This window comes from Topomyia yanbarensis, chromosome 3, assembly GCF_030247195.1.
Source record: "Topomyia yanbarensis strain Yona2022 chromosome 3, ASM3024719v1, whole genome shotgun sequence".
NCBI lineage: Eukaryota > Metazoa > Arthropoda > Insecta > Diptera > Culicidae > Topomyia > Topomyia yanbarensis.
In genome coordinates this window covers 308,765,778-308,789,974 of record NC_080672.1, presented here as the reverse complement: position 1 = coordinate 308,789,974, position 24,197 = coordinate 308,765,778, and the positions used below count along the sequence as shown (strand labels likewise).

The window sequence follows — 24,197 nt, the reverse complement described above, 5'->3', positions numbered from 1 at the left end:
AACCTCTAATGATGGTTGAAGTTGAAGTTGAAGTTGCCCAATTTTTGATCGTAAGACTCTTTACAGCAGTGGCTTTGTAGTACTGAGTAATCAGCAGCGATGAGTCATTAGATTGAGGTTTATGAATAACAGAACCTCCGCGATGAGGATGGTGGCCAACTTCTTTAATTATAGTTCAATCTGCGTCTACATACGACAAACTGAAATGAATGAATGAAAAATGATTTCTTTGAGCGTCCAGCCAAGACCTTCGGAGAGTGCTCAAAATATAATGTATAATTCATCATGAGAGACACAAATACGTTTCCTCCCCGGCACTACATTGCGGCATTAGGGGTTTTTATGTGCATAGCCCTCACTCTATTTCAACTACTAAGTGGTTAGTTTCTTCAGTAGGGTTACAGCCCCACTTCTCGATACATCACCAGCTCACCACCAACCACACAGACCATGGCAGGAGAGCTAGCTGTGGGTGTTTTTCCCTTACGAAGACAATCAGGGCGGCAACTTCAGATTGTCTAACTTACCGAACCCTTCGGCTCCCCTGTGCCATTCAGCACTACAACAACTGACTTGTTCGAGAACTACTTGGTTTAGCCCCCGACGATGAACTTAGTCTACTCCGGCGGAGAAGTTCTCCCGAAACCGAGACAACCAACTAGATGTCGAGGTCAGTTCGACGATTCCGGTGGGACAGAACGTCCAGCTCGCTGGTACCACGACGTCCCGCGACTGGTGGTGTCTCGTCGCGGTCTACTCAGTGTAGTTCCCTGCGATGAATCTAGCTTACGCTGACGGAGAGTTCCCCGGCAAAGGAAGTTCTCCCGATACCGATTCTTTCCTTGGTTTAAGCACCACAACTTCTTAGGCCCTACCTTTTCTGCGGCTGTAATTTTTCTGCCTACATTCTCATTCCTCATACGACGCTGCTGTCGTTCGCTAGTGCAGTACGCCCAGCGCTGTACGGCAGTCTGTAAGCAAAGCAGTAACATGACAAAAATACTGCCCCCAGTACAGCCACCAGACGCGAGCGGTACAGCTTTTCTTTCCTTATTTTACACTTTTTAATATTTTTAATCACAAACGACGACAATGTATGCGCTTCGTTAACGCGACGACCGGCATCAACGCTTTCGTGTGCGGGCCTCTCCCTTTGACTATGCAGAGAAAAGTGTACAAAGCGAGAGAACAAACTTTACTACGCCACACTCTCACCGAGCAGTCGGAGTACAGCAGCAAAACAAAAATGTACTCTACTGCTGTACTGAAAAATGTACTCGGTTTGGCTACCGTTATGGCTAGAGCTGTAGTGATGCGTCGCTGTAGCGGGCTGTACGGCTTGTGCAAATGTAAATATACCGAAAAAAAATGTAGTTTACCGGTACCGTTGGCATCCCTGGCGGTGCCATTTAGCACCGCAACTTCTATGAGCCATTTGGATCCGCTCTCATTCCATTTCGCTTCACTGCCTCGATGAGCCAGCTACATGCATCTCTGCGCTGGTAGTATATCACGTCCTCAGCCAGCGTGATGTAGATGGGGATCATCCCGGCGACAACGCATACTCCGACAATATTGTTCTGAAAGCACTCAAGACTCATACGGCCATCAAACGGAATGTCCTGTTCAGCTTTTCACGGTTCCGCTTGGTTTTCAGCGCAGCACCCCAGGCAAGAACCCCATATCGGATTTTCGATGACGAAACAGTAGATAGCAGGCGTCTCGTGCTGCTTCTCGGACCGCCGACGTTTGGAATAATTCTTGCTATTGTGTTCATTGGCTTCGCAGACTTTTCGCAGGCGTAGTCGACGTGGATGTTGAAGCTCAACCGGTTGTCGATTATCACTCCCAATTGTTTCAGCGTACGCTTCGATACAATAATTGGCCCTCTGACGTCGATCTGCATCCGCTCAACCACTTTGAAAATTCTGACCAACAACACCTCTGTCTTATGGTCAGCTACTTGCAGCTTGACCCGTTCATCCAGCTCTCGATTGCGTTTATTGTCTCCGTCACCGACACCTCCACATCTTCAAATGTCTCACCCATATTCGTTAGTGACACGTCGTCCGAGAAACCCACGATTTTCACTTTTCTGGGCAGCCGCAGCGTTAAGACCCCATCGTACATCCCGTTCCAAAGAGTTAGACCGAGAATGGGGCCCTGAGGAACACCCGCTGTAACTCGCATTGACTTCTGTCCTTCGCTCGTCTCGTACAGCAACACTCTGTTTTGGAAGTAGCTCTTCAGGATCTAGCATGGATAGTCGGGAACCCTCATTCGCTTCCCAGCTGGCGCTGTTAAATAAATTCTTCACATTTATAGTGACCACAGCGCAGTATCGATCTCCTCTTCGCTTCTGTTTAGATGCCTTTTCACCACTCTCGAGCACTGTCGGAATTGCATCCACTGTCGATGCTCCTTTGCGAAATCCGAACTGCAGCTTGGACAGTCCGCGCTTACCTTCCATGAATTTCGTCAACTTGTTAAGGATGATCCTTTCCAGGGGTTTTCTGAGTATATCCCGCTGATATATGGGCCTGTACGAGACCGGATCGCCAGGAGGCTTCCCTGGCATTGGCAGCAACACCAGATTCTGGACCTGCCCTATTTCGGAGAAGTTGCCTTCATTTATACACTTTTGCAGCACCATCCTGAACATGTCCGGATATGCCAGGATCGTATATTTCAACGCCGTTTGGTGTTCCATCTGAACTGGGGACTTTCTTTGGTTTCAGGTGGTGCGACTTTCGTCGACTTGAACAGATGGTAAATGTATGAAACCCTATTAACAACAGTAAATCAAAGCGAGAATGGCAGTAAATACGAGCAGGTTAATCGCATTTCCTCTCTTCCTTTTCTGAAAATTGGTGTCGACCTTTATGTCGTTTGCCTGCTATTCTCTAATGCATATTAAGGGTCGTTGCTTTCCTGTAAACTATGGAGTTTTGCTGAATTTTCCGATCACCAATAATTACAAACTGCCCCATTTGAAGCAGTTCACCAAGTCTAAAACTGTTAGCTACTAAATCGCTGTTCGTTCTTTTATAGATAAAGGTTTAAGAGCAAACCAAATACAGAAATGACTTAGACCATAGTCTTATTACGCGCAACCCAGTGAATAATGGAAACCAATCAGAATGTCGCTAATAAAACTTTAACTTCTAGCATTATTAGGATGATGGCCCCACCTCATTCCCACACAAAGGTGTTATCTCAACGATTTATCTAGTAGGCAAATTAATATAATTAAGCGTTATCTTGCAGACCGATAATTTCAAACAGATCCCTTTGTAGAGTTAACATATCTGTCATAAAAAATTGTATAGTACCGAAAATACCGGTACTGGCTTTTTTTCAGTACCGGTATTATGATACCAAAAATGGGTCGGTATTCCCGGGATTTTCAGTACCGGTTTTACCAATACTACAACTTTATTTGTACCCCAGTGCAACGTGCTAGGGTTAAATCGCCGATTACTACTTCTGACGGTTCGAGTTTTCGATTTGGTCTTTCTTCTTATCCAAAATTTTGGAATAAGTACACTGATTTCTAAATATTCTTGTGTATAGTTGTCCTGTATAATAAAAATGTAATATATTTATTTGACAGTTTAGAATAAGTATAACCATCAATAAAATTTTATTATTTATGAAGGTACAATTCCACCACTAAGTGGATAAAAACAGGTTTTTGTCGTTCATTTGGAACAGAGTTCAAAACTTTATCAGGGATATTTAAACTTACCTGTTTGATTATTTCAAGGTTCATTTCATCAATTGCTTGCAAAGACACTTGACAGTTTTGCTGTAAATGATTAGCAAAACGATCAAAACAACACCGTAAAAAATAATAACTACATAAATGATTTTATTAAAATAGTTTATTTAAATGTCAGCTTACCAGAGTAATTGAAGCTAGATATAAAATATTTAAAATTCCTATCCTTTATCTGTTTCTAGATTTTCTAAAATTATATTAGAGAAAGGAAACCTCAAAGTGTACAGTCCGATACTGCTGCTGTTTAAATTTCCATTTTGTTTATTCTGTTGTGAAATTGGTCGTGTAAGAGTAGCCAACTACTTTTTCATCACTTGACAGGACACGAACTGATAGAAAGGAAAGGAAATAGAATAGCAAAGTGATTTGTCACACTCGCGTCCGGTTTATCATTCTCATCTACAGGAATCTGCTAACGAGTCTTTTCAGTGATCATACTATTTTTTTCTCTTTACCTACTCTGAAACAAATCGCTTTGTTTGGTTCATAGAACGGGGTCGTGTGTTTCTATTTTTACTTTTAATCTGTGACTTAATTGTAATTTTTATTCATATTCTCTAGCGAATGCGAGACACCGAAGGATCGGGGGAAAAACAAACCATACCTACTGCCAATTGAATGAATATACATATGCTGCGAACTTGTTACAGGCTATCCTGAAATTTTTTTTTCATGTCATAAAATTTATACATTGCACAAAAGCATAACAAATTTAAAATGTTCTAACCCTACCAGTGAGAAAACGTCTCTAGAAGGACACCACCTTCTTGTGTGTCTTGAATCGCACCATTCCGGTAGTGACCTTGGTCCCTGCCTGTTCGGTGGTTGTGGCCGGAATCAACTCATCACAGGCCACTTCCGCCAGCACTTTCTTCAGCTGAGCCGAACGACGGGCTCGGGCAGCTTGCTTCTCTTCGTACTCCTGCATCTCCTGGTCCAGATCCTGAAGGCGGGCCTTGGTGGCACTGGCTCGCTTGGCAGCGAACGATTCCGCTGTTTCGTCTTTCCACTTGAGGGCACTCCGGGCATTATCGGCGGATGCTCTAATCTACACGGGTTGTGGTCGGGAGGATAGAGTTTTTTTTTGGGGCAGTTAGATAACAACGAGAGAGCTTAGTAAATTTCTGAACTTCGCAGTCCTTGCAGAACTGACCGATACTTGGTCTACTCCGCGCGTAAGTGGGAAAATCATTTACAGTAAGCAGCGAAAGCAGAAGAAACAAGCAAAAGGGGGGATTAGTGGCATTAGGCGGCTTGGTGGCAGAACATTAGTTGGATATTTTGGCTTAGTTTCTAGCAAAGCTATACTTTACCTTCAAAGTTTTCCTCACAGATGTTTCGGTACCGTTGGCGTAACCATCGATATCGTCGAGGCTGGATAGTTTTTCCGCTAATTTTCTGCTGGTTTGTTCGCTCAGCTTGGATCGGGTTTCAGAGCGGACTTGCTCCAGAGCATCTTCGGATTTTAGTTGGCTCAGCAAGTTTTTGTTTGCCCGGATCCGATCAAGAGTGGCTTGGACCTGCAAATAGCAAAAAATAACCCATTGAGTCAGTTTTCTTGTGCTTAGCAGGTTAGCTGATGATGTGAATCAGCTGTAATTTTATAAATAAGATCCTTTTCGCACTCGAGTAGCGATACCTGCTTTCTGCACACAGCACCTTTCGGCCGAGAAAGTGATTGAACCCGAGCGAATGTTTTCTGTTTTGATACACTTGCTGCCCGTTAGTCAAGAGTCAAGAATGTGTAACAATTATTTCGGGTATGCGAGTGTAGTGCTTTGATGTGTTCAACGTGGCGGGACGTGCGGTTAAATCATAGAAAGATTTCATCAGATATAATTTACTGTCTAAAGTTTGCTTACAAGCACTATTTCTGTTGTGACTATCAACTAACTTTTCAGTATAAAGGGTGTTTTTTGCAACTTTACAATCGCTTTTATTTATGACTGAGTTGATTCATGAATTTTATTTCTTTATGTTTTTTTTTAAATTTTGATTATAGAGGTTTTAACTCTAGAGTCATTCGCTTCTTTTCTTTTGGAAAAAGAAAGAAATTTCTTTTGGAAAAATCTCTAACCCTATTGGGAATCGAACCCAGGTGAGCTGCGTACAAGGCAATCGATTCATCAACTACGCTATGCCCGTCCCCCAGTTCTATAATTTCAGTTCTCTTTACAATTTTATCGTATAAAAATATACGCTTGAAGAATGTCTTTCAATTTTAGAGTTTTCAATCAATTTTTTTTTTCAAACATCAGCCGAAAAAAACGAAGCCCATTTTTTGGTGAATATGGAATTAAATAAACAAAACTCCCTATTCAGAGTGATAAATAGTCAAAGAAGCTCCTAGAGACCACATTTCATCCCAATAAAGTGGCAGTGTGGTGCGGTTTGTGCACGATAGTAGCATAGTAGCGTGGGTGTTTTGTGGACGAAACATCCCCCGAAATATTTTATATATTGAAAAATTTGATATGTTCGTTATTAATGTGCCTATTTCTTTAAGTTCCTTTTGAAAAAGTTATCTTCTAATAATATTTTATAAGTTACTTGTAATGAAAATTGGCGACACACCTCAGCATCTGCCGGTATGCCTGTTAAGTAGCCTATGTCCATCGTCGGGGCTCATTGACTCACTAAACGGACATCGGGACCGAGAGAAATTCCACCACCGCTCAAGAAAATGGGAACCGGCATCAGGAGAAATTCCACCGCCTGGAAACTCTCAGTCAAAGTAAGCTGAGTTCACCTCGGGGAACTATCCAAGTAGATCGCGACCAAGCTGGGATCTGAATAGCCCACGGAAATCGGAGCAAAATGGCTTGCGGTAATTTACCACTGGAGACTAAATGGCTCAATTACGCAGAGGATTGAAACGATGGAACATATGGAATGAATGACGGAAAGCAAAAGGAAAATCGGGAACAAAATAAATGGATCAAGCTATGCTCCGAGTTGATTGTGAAAAACTCGTGAGCAAAAGAAAAAATTGATATGGAACCACAAGACCCCTCTCCCAAAATTATACTTTGATGTAGTTCCGTGGGGAGCAGAAGTAGAGTAATGAGCATTTTTAGAGGGTATTCGCGTATGTGCACTCCAACCTTCTGAAGCTTTTCAGAACTTACTATAAAAATACACACACATTTACACGCATACAGCTTAACCTCAATCATTGCGACATAGCATGTGACGAAATACTGCCGAGCGAATTTGACGTAACAATTCCGAGGTAATTGGAGCTGAGGAACTGCCGGCGCTCGGCTTATTGGTGGAACGAAAGGCTCAACACCCTACGTGCTGTCTACCTAAAAGCCGGAAGACGCGTTCAGATTGCAAGATCAGGGGCAGTTAGAGAAGTGCAGAAAAGGAGAACGGACTATCGCAGAGACAGTTCGGGTTCCGGAAAGGGATATCGACGGTGGACGCCATTCGCACAGTCATCGCGAGCGCGCAGAAAGCATTGAAGCAAAAGAGAAAGGGTAATCGCTACTGCGCTGTGGTAACGATAGACGTGAAGAACGTGTTCAACAGTGCCATCTGGGTGGCGATCGTCATAGCGCTGCACAGAATGCCGAATCCGGATTATTTGTGCATGGTTCTGAAAAGTTACTTCCAGGATCGAGTACTGGTCTACGGAACGAATATGGGGCAGAGCTCGATTAGGGTTACGGCGGGAGTACCTCAGGGATCCATAATTGGAAAAACGCTCTAAAATAAAGGGCGAACACGAAATTATTGCGACACATTCAACAGGGCATAACTTTTTTACCATTGGGTAAAAATCAACCAAATTTTGCACACTTTCTTATTGATGTGTATTGTTTACATGCTGTCAAACTCGAAGTCGTGTTTTTCGATTCAACGAAAATGGAGGTGAACCAACGCGAGTCGAGAGAACAAATTCTTTCCAAACACCTGGAGTTTCCTGACCTGTTGCACCGGCAGTTGAGAAAAATGTTGAACATTCACCATTCAACCGTTTCCAGAGTGTTGAAGCGGTTCCAGGAGCGGTTGACGTTGGACGACGGCAAAAGAGCTGGAAGAAAACCGGGACAGGAGAACAAAAAGACGGAGGGAAAGGTGAAGCGGATGATTAAAGCAAATCCCAACGTCTCAAGCCGTGATTTGGCTAAAAAGATCGGCATGTCGCAGAGCTACGTCCAGAATGCAAAGAAGAGAGCTGGACTACATACATACAAGGTACAGAACTTCCTAAACCGCGATGAGCGGCAACAATCGACGGCTAAAACTCGGGCACGGAAGCTCTACGAGAAGATGCTGACAAAAGATGGCTGCTGTGTGATGGACGACGAAAAGTATATAAAAGCCGATTTTAAGCAAATTCCGGGGTTGGAGTTTTTCACCGGCAAGAGCAAGTTCTATGTGGACGACAAATTTGAGAAGAAGAAATTGTCGAAGTTCGCCTCCAAATATCTCATTTGGCAAGTCATCTGCTCTTACGGACAGAGGAGTGAGCCTTTCGTGACAAAGGGCACAGTAAATGGCGTGATCTACAAATCTGAGTGCCTCGAGAAGCGCCTTTTGCCGTTCTTGCAGCAGCACGACGAAGCTCCGCTATTTCGGCCAGATTTGGCATCATGCCACTATTCTAAAAGTGTCCTGGAGTGGTATGAGGCCAATTCTGTCCATTTTGTTCCAAAGGACATGAATCCGCCAAACTGTCCGGAGCTGCGCCCGGTGGAGCAGTACTGGGCAATGATGAAGCGGGAACTTCAGAAGAGCAAGAAGACAGTCAAAGACGAGAAGGACATGAAACTGGTACCGGATGACACTGTAAAGACTTTGATGGAGGGCATCAAGCGAAAATGCGTTCAATTTTACACTCAAGGCTCCATCGATTAACTTTTCTTTTGATTTTTGAAGTAAATATATGTATAAAACTACCCTAAAATTTTTGTTTGATTTTAAACATTATAAGAAAATTGGCATGACATTTTCGGTGTCGCAATAATTTCGGGTTCGCCCTTTGTAATGTACAAGTGTTAAAACTGGAACTGGTTGTTTTTGTCCGGGCACGGATACTTACGAAAGTATCTGCATCGGTTTGGACTCGTTTCGTAACGCCCTTGCCCGGAGTGTGTGCACGTGCAAGAGACACCGAAACATGTGGTCTTCGAATGCCGTAGGCTCGAAGGGGCCCGAACGGGTATGCTTAGTGTGACAGTGGACGATATCGTCGAAGAGATGTGTCACGACGAGCATAGCTGGGACGCTGTCAAAAGAGTGGTTACAAACATACTCTCCGAGCTGCAGAGGAAGTGGCGAAGGGACCAACAAAGTAGTGCTATTGGCTAGAACGCCGCCTCGAAACCACAAATCGGAATTCGGGTGAAATGCCGCCGCCGGGGAACTTTCCGTTGGTGCAGACTAGGTATATCGCCAGGGGCCAGTTGAGTAGTACGTGACGTAGCATCGGGTTCGAGTCGCCGGGGCGCCAGAGAACCGGACGTCAGGCTTCACCGGAATCGCTGGACCGACCTCGACATCCTACCGGGTAGCTCGTAAGTAGGCTAGATCCACCGCCGGGGATTAGACCGAGTAGACCGCGTAGAATTGCTAGCAGCTGGTCGTTGGGGCGCCAGTGAACCGGAAGCTACGCACCCCCGGAATCACTGGATGGACCTCATCACCTACTGGCTGGACTGTTGAGTAGGCTAAGTCCACCGCAGGGGACTAGACCAAGTAGACGAAGCGGGGAGCTAAATGGCTAAACAGAAAGGTACATCGGTAGCGGGAGAAATATACTGCTCGGTTTCGGGAGAAGCTCTCATGCCGGGGAATTCTCCGTCGAAGTAGGCTAGATCGTCGGTGACTATACCGAGTAGTTCGCGAACATAAATTTCATTGATGCTAATCGTCGACAGGTTTTCAATGGTGATCATACGTGGCTTTTATTTTGTGGGTTCTCACGGTAAATAGGGAAAAGTCTGTCTTTACCAGGAGGCATGTTGGTGGACTTGAGTGACTCGTAGTTATGCTGCCTAAGCTCGACTCCCAGCAACAAAAGACTAAAGTTAAGCTCGTAAGGTAAGTTTAATACCCTGCCACTTCTGATGACCCTGCCACTTCTAGTTTTCCGATCTGTATACTTTACATCCTTGCTCTCACTTGAGTACTAGGGCTCTAAATTTTCATAACTTTCCCTACTACATATAGTCGAAATAAAAAAAAGAAAGGAAAAAGAACAAGATTTTAGTAATAACGGGAGATGATTGGCTCATCGGGGAAGTTGAGCAAAACGGAACGAGAGGAGAACCAAAGGGCCTAAAGAAGTTGCGCTGCTAAATGACACCGGACATGGAGCCAAAGGGATTAAAAAGTTGTGGTGCTAAAACCAAAGAAGAATCGGTATCGGGAAAACTTCCTTCGCCGGGGAACTCTCAGTCGGCGTAAGCTATATTCACTGCCGGGGACTAGACTGAGTAGACCGCGACGAGACACCACCAGTCGCAGGTCGTCGGGGCACCAGTGAACCGGACGACCAGCTCCACCGGAATCGCCGAACAGATCTAGATACCTGACACGTTGGCTCAGTTTCGGGAGAACTCTCGCCGGGGAATTCTCCATAGTAGTAAGCCAGGTCCACCGTCGAGGACTAGATCGAGTAGTTCGCGAACAAGTCGGGAGCTTAACGAGTAAATGGTGCTGAATTGTGCGAGAAGGGAATTGCGGTTCTAAATGGCACAAGGGAGCAGAAGGGCTCGGTAAATTAGACCATCTGAGGTTTGTCGATTGTCTTCGTAGGAGGAGAGCACCAAGTCTCGACCCACAGCCAACTTTCTGACTACCATGCAGAAATTGCCAGTCTGTGTGGATGCTGTAGAACTGGTGGTGTGTCGAAGAGTGGTGCTGTAACACTATTGAAGGAATTAACTACTAAATAGTTGAATTAGAGTGGGTACTATGCACAAAAAACCCCTTCCCGATGTAATGCTGTAAGGTAGTGCCGGAGAGGAATCAGGTGCAGGACAAAAGCAGTGGTTTTAGCGGGTCGTGTGGAGGCAGCCCAAACGAATTACCATTACTTACTCCCCTTGAGAGAATTCTATATATTTCTTTTATAAGAAACGTAAAACATACAAATCCAACAATAGAGCCAAAGCTACCTTTTTTGTCGTTTTAACGAAAACGAGTAGCAAAAGTAGTTTTTTTCATTTTCCTACGATAATTCAAAGATAAAACATGAACAAATAAACAAATTATTGAAGAATTGTGACATTGTCCCTCACGATTGGAGACAAGTAAAGCTCATCGCCATTCAAAACCAGAAAAACCAGCCTCCGATCACAACTCATATCGGCTGATTGATATGCATTGGTGTGCTAAGCAAAACCATGTTTCGATTTCATTAATTCTCATCAGCTCAATCAGAATTCATTTTCTTGTAGACACACGCACACGCATGAGAGGTAGTTTGCTCAGAAACACAAATATTGTTTTCGTTTTTTTGAATTAGCTTCCATAACTAATTTAGTTATAGGTTTTGTCCTCTTCACGCACAAGGATGGTTTAAAAAAAAATTCTTTAATGAAGGAAAAATAATTTTGACCAAAATTTTTCTCCACTAAAGAGCATTAATCAAATTTTCTGATTCAGATGTATTCTCCGGCCCATCTATGGAGGAATTTCGTGCTATTATTCAGAGAATTCGATGGCAGCATTTTTTTTTTTTAAATGATGGATCTCTGCTCAAGCTCCTGCTTTATTTTGCATCGCATAATGAGCTTCTATTCAGTATTGCTTTGTGATCAATAACTCTTTGTCTGCGATTCATTACTTCACCGTAACTGACAGACTTAGTTCGATCGAGGATCTCCGTTCGGTGAAGTCTGGAAAGCGCATCCTGAATCTCCTGGAGAAATATGCAGTTATTTAAGTGCTAAAGCCTTAGTTCAAACGTATGGATGTGGGTCAAAATTTCATTCGTCTCATATACTGGCTCATGGCTCATCTCTGGTGAATTGTGGAGAGCAATCTCTACGTTTCTGGTGACGGCTATGACGGCATCGAACACGTTGTCTGGTCATGTGTCGAGATCGCGATGTCAGTTCTCACTTGAGGAAGCGGTCTGCTTTGGAAAGCTGTTCGAGATTTTTTTGGAAGGGAAAGACAAGATTTACACACTTAGAAAAAAATTGAAACTACATTAGACATAAACAACCTAGCGACATAGTTTTTTTGAATTTTACCTGCTTTAATTTGTAAAATAGAATATTGTGATTCTTTTGATTTAAAACTCAGACTGAATGAACTAGGAAAGAGTGGACAACTCACATTTTACGGACATTTGAAGATCTCAAATATTTTGTTGTTGTTGAAAAATGTCACAAAATGGTAGAAGTATGGGTTATTCGGAGAAGCAACCGGTTACTGTAATAACTAATTACTTAGAAAAGTCCAGCTCGCAGAGCTTGGAAAACGAATCAGCTGAAAAAGAACGAACACTCTTCATTCGTTCTTCGCTTCACGAATATACCACCCATTGAACCATTCACCACTGAGCTGCGGAGTTGACGGCTTTGGTTCACCAACATTGAGGCTGGTGAACCGTTACTGTTCTATAGTGTAGGTATATGAGCATAGCGTAATAATACCCGTTGCTCATTCTCTCTACCATTCGAAGAGATATCAACCGCTGTGCACCATTCGTTCTCCATAACAAAGTGTACATAGACACCCACATTCTCTTTGCTTGCTGGGTGCGAATGTAGGTGCGAAAAATGATGCCGTCCAGCTGCCTTGGACAGCAACGCTCATAACGAGAATGTGTTTGCTGTGGTTTATTTTTTTATTTGTGGTAGGTACATGTTCTGTACGCTTTTCATATGCCCTATTTTGTAGTTTTGTCTTCAACCTATTGAATCTCTCGAATTGTGAAAATACAAACTGGGTTAGGGAAACATGGGGAGACTTGACCAAGTATAACCTGACATATACGAGCATCAAATATGTATTAGATTTAATTTTAATTTCACATGACGATGAAATTCGTAAATCATGTTTGATTTATATGTCGATGAATGCATTTGTTAAATTGTGCCAAGTTTTGATTAACCAGTTGACAAATTTTGAATGATCGGTTATTGTGTGATTTTTTCCATTTAACAAAAGTTGAAAACATTTTTGGTAGCATGGTTGCAAAAAAACATCTCGACTAACTTAGAATAAAGACATTAAAGACAACTGTCATGATTCATTTGGAGGATATTCCGAATGAAACTTTATTCGCCAAGCTCAAAATAATTGCAGGCAACTAATCTGTCCAGATCATTAAAGCATTAAAGCGGGATACTAATTTCTTCCCAAAAATTGAAAGGCATGTGTAATTAATTTTACTATTCCTGCTTAATTATAGACAAAGTTCGAAGTAATTTTCTGATTATTAAATATTCCACAATATGCCGTACATTTTAAACACTCCGTTAGTAGGTATTATCAAATTTAATCAGGAGTCATAAATCTTGCTCATCAAATTTGTGGTTAATATTATATTTGTTAACATTTAACCAATCTGCATATCGATGTTTGAATATCCACGATTTCCCTAAATTTATAAAGCATCGTGAACGCAGGTTCAAATTTTTTCCCCTCAAACCTGAACGGAATCAAATTAGTGGTACCTGTTGCCTAATGTCCGCTCCACAAACTATGTGCTCTTAACTGACGTAGCGAAATTGGCTGAAAACCGCTAATATGGCCAGATGAATTTTATATTCAGATTCAGCATTACACAATGAATCTGAATGATTCAACAGCTTGTATGTTCGTGAACCAAATCCACCAAATAATCAACCAAGCAACAAGGGACCACTATTCAAGAGAGAAGAGAATACTGATATACTCTCTCTCTCAATGATACTCGCAACTGTTCATCATTATAATGATACGTGCTTCTGCAAGCATGTGTGGATATATTCGTTCCTGTTTCTGTTTACTTGTGTTGTTGCTTCGGTATCCATAGCAGCAATTCATTCGGCTGGGGTGAAGGCAAGCGTTTTACTGAACTGTATTGTGGTTCGTTCGGGTTGAATTTGAATGAATGGTGAAAGCTCTGCCAGCTCATAATGCATGTTCAAAATATTGAAACTAAACAGACACGTTCGTCTGTTCACTCGCATACCTGTGCGGCGCTGTTATGCGTTCTCTCTATATCTTCGACAATACTTTGCATAAGGTTCTGAAATTGGTATGATATATTCTTAAATAGTGTATCTAAGCAATAAAAAATATCTAGATTTTTTCTATTTCGTAAAGCAGATTACCTCCTGAAAGGATTTTTTTCGGACCCGAGGAAGATTATCTAATGTTCTAGTTAATAATATCATGGCAATCCACGATTTGCCTTATTTGTCCCTTCTATACACCTTCTTGAAAGCCATCAATAAACAAAATTAGATCACTCTCTCTCTCTCTCTCTCTCTCTCTCTCTCTCTCTCTGAAGTACCCTTTTCTGATTATAACGAATACAGTCAATGGTGTGAAGCGACCCCAAATGAACATCATACATCTCCGTCGTATAACCCAATTAGCACGGGCCCTACAACATAATCGTCATACGCGCAACTCGGTGTGCTGCCGTTCCGCATCAGAGCCCTACTACGATATTGTTCGGACATCAAAAGCTGACAATCTGATACTGAGCGACTTAGAAGTCTGGGGTGGCATGGCGCATCTCGAAACGAAAGGTTTTTTGTTTACAAGCCCTAATGAAAAACTTGATTCGAATTGGTTGCATAATGTGGCCCACAGAGCTTAAAAAAATTTACATCCTTGCGTAAACTTGAAAGAGAAACGAAAGTCAATTCATGCCCGCCGCCGTTCGTTTCCCTCGTCATTCATTCTCCCGACACAGCTCATTCAGCTTCGGATATGTTCGGTTTCAGAAGCAAATTGAATTTTGTTTCAATGCTAGCTCTGAGAGGGATTATTAGGCCAAAGTGTACCGGATATAGATTACGCAGTTCACTTATGCTCGAAAATGTAGAAGGTGCCAATTTTTGCCTTTAAACTGTCCATATAATAACAAGTGAATGCTTTGGTCGGTGAAAGAATTTATATTACCTCTGCACTCAAGTATTCGATTCTGCATGAAATTTCAGTCAGTTGGATAGTTAACGATTGAGGAAGGCGGTCAATCTGAACGTTGGTTTCGGTAAATATAAGCAGAAATAAGTAACTGAAAAATTTGAAATTTTACAGTACTGGTGGTCCCTGGTCTCTGTTAAAAACCTCCCCGTGGAGTCGAAGAGGACCAGTCGGTATCCAGGATCGCCTAACTATTTTGCATATATTCTCATTGACTATCACATGAGAAGCTGAGAACAAGAGTGTGTTTAAAATTCACCGAGAGCAAAAACGATATACCTTTTATAAGAAGCAAAACCGGTTTATGTGCCAGTCAGAGCAGAAATAGGATAAAATAAACCCTCAGCGCAAAAATGGATTTAAAATATATACCACTTTAGCCGTGTGAGGAGAATTATTCCATGTTTATCCTAATAATGGTTTCAGAAATTATTTATCATTAATTAGTGAAAACCATCATCAATTTGGGTGTCATTTTAAAGTAGGGTATCAGTAGACATCTGAAATTTGTGATTAACACCATTTTGAAATCCAAGATCGCGACTTCCGGTTACCACAAAACAGTGATAACATCGTCAATAAGGGGTCATGCATAAATGACGTAGCATTTTGGGGGGTAGGGAGGGTATACCAAATTTGTGACGAAGTGTGACGAGGGGGAGGGTAGGGTCAGAAGTTGCGCGACGTAGCATTAAGTTTAAAACCCATTGTTTAGAGAAAACAATTTAATGATCCTCCTTTTTCAAGAGAAATAAATTTAAATTCAAACAAGTTGCTTTTGATGCGGTTATTCATGAGATAAATTTTACGATTCGCGGAATTACAAGTTCGCAAAAATACGAAAAGATTTTGTATGCGTATTTAACTTGCTACATTAGTTAGCTAATGTTTCTAACTAGTAGACTTAGTCTGGAAGCTGCATTAAATTTTCACTTCGGATTCAACCAAACAAAATTTAGTAATTTGGATGAACGTATACTTCTTAAAATCATTGGCAGCTGCAGGATTGTGAACTGAGAGAACTTTTCTTCATGCTCTTCTTGACATATACAATTCAAAACAAAACTATCAACACTATATTTATCATGAAATGGGCTTTTTTTGCACGCGATTTGCTGTTATACTGAAAATGCTGATAAAAGTTGTCAAAACATTTTGAAAGGACATGTATTTAAAATAATTGAAAAACATTTGTAATTTTTTTTTCATCCACCGATCGCTTTGCATGGGACACGGGGTAGGGGGTAGGTAAATGCTACGTTATTTACGAGGGGGAGGATAGAATTTTGTGTGTGCTACGAGGGTGGAGGGAGGGGTCAAAAATCGCCGAAAAAAAGCTACGTCATTTGTGTACGGCCCCTAAGGGTGTCATTTGGAAAAGCGTGGTCAGTAAACATAAGAAATTAATGATTAGCGCCAATTTGAAATCCTAGATGGGGACTTCTGCTTAGCAAAAATGAGAGAGAAAAAGCCCGCATCAATATGGGTCCATTGTCTACTGACCGCCCCCTTTCAAATGACACCTATATTGGAAATTGTTTTCACTGCTTTATGGTAACCGAAAGTCGCTACTTTGTACTGTTTTGTGATAATAGGAAGTCTCCATTTCAAAATAACGTCTAAAAACAATTTACCCTAGCTACTGACCTATACTGATCCTATATCTCACGATTTCTAGGGCGTCGAAAAATTTACTGAAATTTAATCACTCACAGATTGATATGTATGCATCATGAATTATTTTCTTATTATAGCAAAAATGGCTTAATATTCTATACCATTCCTACCCTGAATATTAACCCATTCTTGCTCTCACATGTAGCTCGAATATCAAAAGAAATATTCTGCAGATAACCTGGAACCAACGTGTGCAATCACATGGATGGACATTTAAGTCGATATGCTAAACATCATCCGAACATAAACAACAAAGAAAGTTAAAAAAAGAGTTTCATATAATTTGAATGTATGAATGTATGTTGACAAATCTGAATCGTATTTCGTGTTGATAAATGCGATGTAATTTGTGTTTGTTAATAGCAGCATTCTTTTTCCGATAAGCGGAGTTAGTAATTACATATAAATGTTTCGAACAAAAAAAGTTTAGCTATTGATTTAATATGTTTCCAGTTAAATGATACTAAGCGACACCTTACTACATCAAAATTTGCCAACAGAAATGTGGTTGCCACAATTGCTGTCTCGAAAAGCGTGCTCCTGTGTAAATGTACGTATGAAATGACATGCTCAGCGATTTACAACAATTAAACACACTTATTCTGAGACTTTCTAGAAATATCACATTTTATTATCATCATTTCTGTTTATAATATGTTAGACATTACATTACATCTGAGGTTTGTGTACATAAGTCACTAAGAGTAAACATGTTCGTGCTTTTCTATTCAGTTAATTTGATTATAAATACAAGGGTCAAAGCAACAGTCAATAAAATTCATCGAAATATATCGGTCGGTCGAGTTTAAATTCCTAACAGCAATTGAGTAAATACTTTTAGAATACAGGAAAAATACATATTTGGGCAGGAACAAGCGCTTGCTGCTATCTAATTAATTCGATACAAACTAAGACTATGTTTCGTTCGTAACTCTACAGCTTGGCGAGTAAGATAAACCACGTTTTCGTACAAAGAAATAAAAACAGAACAACATTCCTAGCTACTTATAGATTTACGCTGAACGATGCTTCACTACATCAACATGCAAATTAGAAGCTGTCATTAACTAAGTAAATCAGTGCCTCGCGTAAATTGGTTTTCATCTTGGAAACATATTACAATCAATTGGCTTGGTTCTGATTAGTAATGGTAGGTATACAGAAATGTTACAAAACAAAAATAAGTATCTGAACACACCAACTCTACCAACGATAACTCCAGCCTAGACTGTTGTACAGGTTGTAGTAGTCATTGTAGTAATCGAAATAGGATCGTGGGAAGTAGTGCGAATCACTCGGCAAGGGAATCACGTAGATGACGCTGTTGCCGAGATTGACGTCCGAGCGTCTCACGAGAAAGCGTCTCAATCTCACCTGATCGTCGAAATCGCTCTCCAGCAGGGCGCTGCTAACCGGGCTAACAACCGGGGCCAGACTGTGACTGCGCAGTTGATCCGAGCGTGCATCGATGATGGACTTCTCGTGGATGACCCGGGAGGCACGGGAACGGGCTGCCTGCAGATCGTCATCGAATTCGGCTCCGTTGAAATCGAACACGGGCCGGGAGGCGAAGGGTGAAACGCGTTTGCTGGTTTCCCGATCGGCTGATCTGGAAGAAGGGAAAGGAGGAATGGAGACATCAATCAAATGGCTTCGGTACTGTTTTGTGTATTGGACAATATGTTAATAATGAATTTCTATTATTATCATGATTTATTAAAGGTCATGAGTCATAACAGCGCTATCTTATGACAAGCGCCATTTTGCACATTTCGAGATTTTTTCGAGACGATTTTTAAAGTATCTGAATATCTTGAAACTTATAAATGGTATAAACAATTCAAAGAAGACAATCGATGCTTCTATCTATTCTGTATTAATCTCTCAAATATTACGAAGATCCGTTGACTAAGTTGCGAGTTTTTACTATAAATGTAAAAAAAGTCGCACTCACACGTGTCACAGGTGTGTATTGATGACAAAATTTGTATGGCGTGTCATAATCGTGCATGGAAAATTTTCCATAGAAAAAAATCATCAATTATTAACTTTTATTCATATTTTTGGTTTCATTTGGTCTATAAACAATCGGTGACATGCATTTTGAAGGAAATGAGTCAGGGAATCTAGAAAAAATAGTTATTTTGGTTACAGTGTTGCCAAATATGCTATATTTCCAGTTTAAAACTTAAATTGCATTTTTCTCACAATTAGTGTATTTTTGTTTTGAAAAATGATTATGCCATTGTGTTCTTCAGATAGTTTTACACATAAAAACTGTATAAGATGCTATCTTTGGTAACTTGTCATAGTTCTGTATAATTTCACTATTTTCATAATTAGACCCATTGGGAAACAGAGAAATTCTTTTGTGTCTGTGATCTATTTTCAAATGCCAGTGGGGGTCCGGACCACTCCCGAAAATTTTCAACTTTATGACAAATTTCAAATTTGTTTGAATTTTAAATTGGTTTCAAGATAACTTGAGCCAAAACCCAGACACGGTCATTCGAAGCAAAAATTATAAAATTTTGCAGCACTTTTTTCGCTATAGCTCAGTAATCAAGCAGAATGTCAAAATTCTGAAAACGCCACTTTGTAGAGATTTTTTAGACAAGTGATGTGGCATATCTACCTCAGTTTACCCCAAAATGGCGTTTGTCATAAAATAGCACAACAGCGACGAGCTGTTCACATGATCGGTTTGATTTGGCTGTGAAAATAATCTAGTCTTGAATCTTATCATTTGATAATATCCAACAAATATAGGTGGGAAATAATTGCTGTACCCGTCACACACAATTTGTTTACTTGGAATTAAGGACCCTATGATGGATAGATCCTATCTATAATATTAGGTTAATCGGACGTGATTCAGTGGTATCATAAAGCATGTAAAGCAAGATTTTGATAACAGATTAGGTTTCTTAGAAATTTTGATCCTGCGGCTGCAAGTTCTTAGAAACTTTATTGATGGCAAAAACTAATTTTCTGGACCAATGTTTTTTTAGTTTTCAAGCGCTGCAGTACTTATTAACAGGGTTCGTCGCGGTGCATACTTTTTGAGAAAGAGTCCAATAAAATTGACTGCAGAAAAGTTCACATTGAATTTACACAGTAATCAAAGAAGATAGCAATACGATGTTAATGAACGAATGATAGAATAATCATCCTAATTTGGACCTCTCCTTATTTTGGACGCTTTCATACATTTGTATCCTTTACTATCAATTACTCCAAATTCGTTTGGCTTGATGAAGATAATTATATTCTTTGGGTTGTGTTTAAGTCCCAGCATAATTAGTTCATCTCTAATTCCTTTAAATTAGTCAAAATAGACAGTTGAAAAATTGATATCGAAAACGATTCATAATTCCACGATTTCCAACAGAAATCGGGAGAAGTGATACACTTTTAAATTGGATTTAAGAGTACAAATTTATTGTTTTTAAATTATCTAGTAATTTTGTCTCTATTTGGATCTTGCATTTTATATATTTGAAATGGTTAGTTTGTGAACTGTTACTTAGAAGTATAAAATAACTAGTTCAAAATATGTCGCAAAAATAATAGCGTCAAAATATTTCGGACACAACTAGATTTTCTTTCGTTATAGCAGTCTGTTTATCAATTTAGAATAATCAAAATTATCACTTCATATTTTTTTTGCGGTGCGGTTGCGGTAAAACCGCGCGGTAAAAGCTCTTTCCCGCACCGCATCTGCGGGAAAAAGTGTCTCACCGCACCGCAGATTTTGCAGTGCGGGTACGGTAAATTCTACTTATTATGCATGCAGGATAGGCACCACGTTTCGAATATTGTTTAAACTCATACAAAAAATCACGATTTTCAAAAATGAATGATTTTTCTGCACGGGTGGGTGAAACTTTGCTGAAGACTCAAAATAAAATTAAGGCAAAATTACGATATTCTACCGGGTTATTATTTGGGTCATAGCTTTTATAGTATGAAACTTAGTGATTTTACAGAGCTAAAAAGAGTTACGCATCCTGCACTGGTTATGGCAATTCTTTTTGCTTTCTTATTTCCAGGCTAGGGCAATTGGAAGGATACTATTGAGAAAATATCTTGTGATGTATCTAAATGTTCTTGGACGAGAAAAAACACATCCTTTACATATGTTCTAGGCAAAAATTCCCTTTTTGGGCCACCAAATATAATAACAAGATGAAGTGCTGCCATAAGGGAAAAGGCAATAACTACTGTCCTTAGAGAATTTAGGAATTCTATCAGTTATATGTCCAGCGTTATTATCATCGTAGACCAATAATTGATCTATCTTCACATGTATCTTACCCGATCGCATATAAGTAGAAAGCATGGGGTCCACCCAGCAATTAACAATCTCTTTCAGTTACTTTCAAGAACATTACTTTAGCTGCGTAGTGAAACAAAGACGCGAAATAATAAATAATTTTTTAGGAAGGCGTACTTGGTAAATCAATTGCCTTGTACGCGGCTCACCTTGGTTCGATTCCCAACGCCGCACATAGGATTAGAAATTTTTTCAACGAGATTTTTTTTGCCCTAAAAGAGGCGAATGAGCCTAATGTTAAAACCTCTATAATCAAAACAAAAAAAATTAGGAACGTATCTACTGGAAAACAGATAGAGAAAGAATGACCGGAACACGGTGAGAATGAAGCAATGGTAAAAATTCACCTTTTATAATTGGAGAGCGAGAGACTAAGAAAAAGTATGTCCTCAAGCAGGAATCGAACCTGCGATATCCCAGTCTCTAGTTGGGTGCGTTAACCACTCCGCCATCGAGGAACTGTGATGATGCCATCACATTTTCCCGATAGTTTTGTGATCACCGCCACAGCCTCTAATACCTACTAATTGATCCATCGACCCCCAACGTCTCATATAAGCAGATCGTCACATCTCCCTCTCCTCGATCGGAACAAATCTTTCTCGTTATCTATTTTTAGGTCCAGTGGACTGTGCTCAGGTTTGAGATATTTAATATCATATAAATATAAATTCCATCATTTGTCGTTAGCATCTGCCGATAGGCTTTGAGGCTTCAACATGCCCCTCCATAGCTCTACCCACTGCCGAAGTCTGGCGGCGACTGAACTAGCTAAGCTGAAAGATCAAAAGCAGAAGTTTGTATGTCTTTTCGTTTTTCCACAAAAAATATTCTCAAATATTGCTTGATTTACTGCCGAATCCAGGAGAATGTCGCTTTTAGGCTATCCGGTCGACGAAACCGACAAAGCGCTCCTCGTGCTTTCTGGGGAAAATACGGGAGTCCTTATATGCGCTTCATCTAAATTTGTAAGGGTCCCCTCACATTGCTCCATTCCGAGCTATTAGAAGGCGGATTCCTTGCTAAAGAGGGCGCCTTATTAGATGGTATCTACGATAGACCAATCTGCTACTATGAATTTTCTGTATCTTTCGCCAGAAGGCACACGAAATTTGTTAAACCTCGTGGAGCAACGAATAGCTTGATCGCTGGCTACTCTTTATTATCCCGAAGGTATCGACGAAACGTCGATTTAAGGTGAGCGATGTGGGCCGGTAATTTATTCATGTTAGGTTCCGGATCACGTCAAATCATCACACGTTGGAAGCGCATCTCCGGTGAATTGGACTTGTGGAAAGCGATCTCTGCGCTTGTGGGGATGATTATCACAACATCAAGCATATCGTCTGGACGTGCACCGAATATTGTGGTGTCAGGTCTTAGTTATTGGATTACTTTTGGACCCCAGGAAGAACACCCAACGTTTCGATTTGGGTAAGGAAAGGTATGGTAAACCGCGATCTTCCCTGTATGTCCCTCGTGTATGTCTTCCTGAAAATAATCTATATACAAATAATAATGCTCATAAAAAATTGAATTGAATACCTCCATATAGTGAATTTTGTTATTGGAAGGTTGAAACGGTGTTGTTATTATTCAGGTTTTATAATAACTCGTTTCATTATCAACAAGTTATTCATAGTACATGTCTCAGTTATTGTTTGGGGTATTTACCACTTATGCAAGGCTCCTCAATACCCTATTGTGGCGTTCAAGTTTTGTGTGCAGTATACCTGAATTTGGTATTCTGAAGTTATTTCTGCTCGGGTATAGTTCCCAATAGCGCCTTGATGCCAAAAGGAAAGTTACAGAAAATTTTATGAGCATGTTGAAAAACCTATTGTTCTTGATGGAGAAATGCGATTAACTTAGGAAAAGATCATAATCAAAGGAAATAATTGTATTTGTTGGAACAAAATTTAAAATATCTCGAAGAATACTAGATTTTCAAAATGTTGTGTTTTGATCATTATGCTTTGAAATGGTATTTACAACCGTATTCAGTAAAAAAAATCCTATTTTTGACTACAACTAGTACTAATATGATTTTTAAAAATATGTTAAAAGTTATTGTTATGAAAACTTCCTTATTAATAGCTTCTCCATAATCCAAATTCACTAAAAACGTATTTTTTGTTTAAAACGATAAACACTTGGTTGTTGCTGGTTAATGATGGAGAATCGCGTATAACTTATAAAAAGGGCATAATTTAATGAATTAATTATTTTTGATGAAACAAAATTCCAAATAGCTCGAAAGCTCTCGCATTGTGGAAGATTTTTGTTAAATTCATTTGGATTTAAAATGATACTTATATTTATTATATTCTGTAATAAAATTATAGTTTTGTATGTCAATTAGTATAAAATTTAAAAACATGTATAGAGTTATTGATAGAACAACTCTTTTACCGATAAGTTCTCCATCATGCAATCGCATTCAAAATGATTCTTTTCTCTTTAGATTTGTGTTGACAAAATAAAAAAATGTAAAAAATGGGTTTTTTGCAATTCAAATATTTAACATATTTTTTTTGTTTTTGTGAAAAATGACACATTTTTTCAATGCATATGTTTTTCGTGCAGAAGTATACATTTCCTGTAACTAGTTTTGTTGTTTAAAATATAGTGATCGATCAATTTTTTGGAAGTAAAGCACGCAGAAACGTCTAGGCCCTTTTGAAAATCTGCTCTTGCATCAAAATATTGCAATTGCAAGAAAAAACCATAGAGATTCATAAACCGAACAATACTGCAAAGTTTCGCTCGAATCGGCGATGTGGTGGTCGCCCGTTCAAATTTCCATATTTAACCCCCCTCTCTCATCACTACGCCCTATTGCTAAACTACCTATGCCCATGAAATTTTGGCAAGGCTTTTTAATAATTCATCCAAACATGCCGATGTGGTAAATCTAAAGTATATGATGTTATTTTGGTATGCTATATGAAATATCATTGGTACAACCGCAGTGTTGGCAAAACTAATGATTTTTGGCAATTAATTCGATCTATCAAACTTTGAACAGCTATAACTTGTTGTAGATACATTTTAGCACCATGCATTCTTCGGCAAAGTTGTTCAGCATATCCTGAACTATACTTCCATTTAATTGCTGGTATACTGCAGGAAGAATTGTGATCTGTAAAATTAAAAATGCAAAAAAGTAAGTTTTCCCATACTAATTTCCATACAAATTTCAAACGCAATGCGCTACGCCGGGTCAAATCCAGTCGATCCCAAACTTTGCACAGTTGTTTGGGACCCCAAATGGGACCAAAAAAGTGCTGTAAT

At 40.0% G+C, this 24,197-nt stretch overlaps 1 protein-coding gene across 1 annotated transcript in view; it reads right to left on the bottom strand.

Moving 5' to 3' along the window:
• Nucleotides 1-3,866: 3,866 nt before the first annotated feature.
• LOC131689141 (uncharacterized) overlaps nucleotides 3,867-24,197 on the bottom strand; it is a 42,691-nt gene continuing 22,360 nt past the window's right edge. The window contains exons 3-5 of the mRNA XM_058974013.1: nucleotides 17,942-18,176; nucleotides 5,095-5,301; nucleotides 3,867-4,829 (exon numbers count right to left, since the gene is read on the bottom strand). Of these exons, the coding sequence (XP_058829996.1) occupies nucleotides 4,530-4,829; nucleotides 5,095-5,301; nucleotides 17,942-18,176 (742 nt within the window). The 3' untranslated portion in view covers nucleotides 3,867-4,529. The remainder of the gene's footprint in view (nucleotides 4,830-5,094; nucleotides 5,302-17,941; nucleotides 18,177-24,197) is intronic.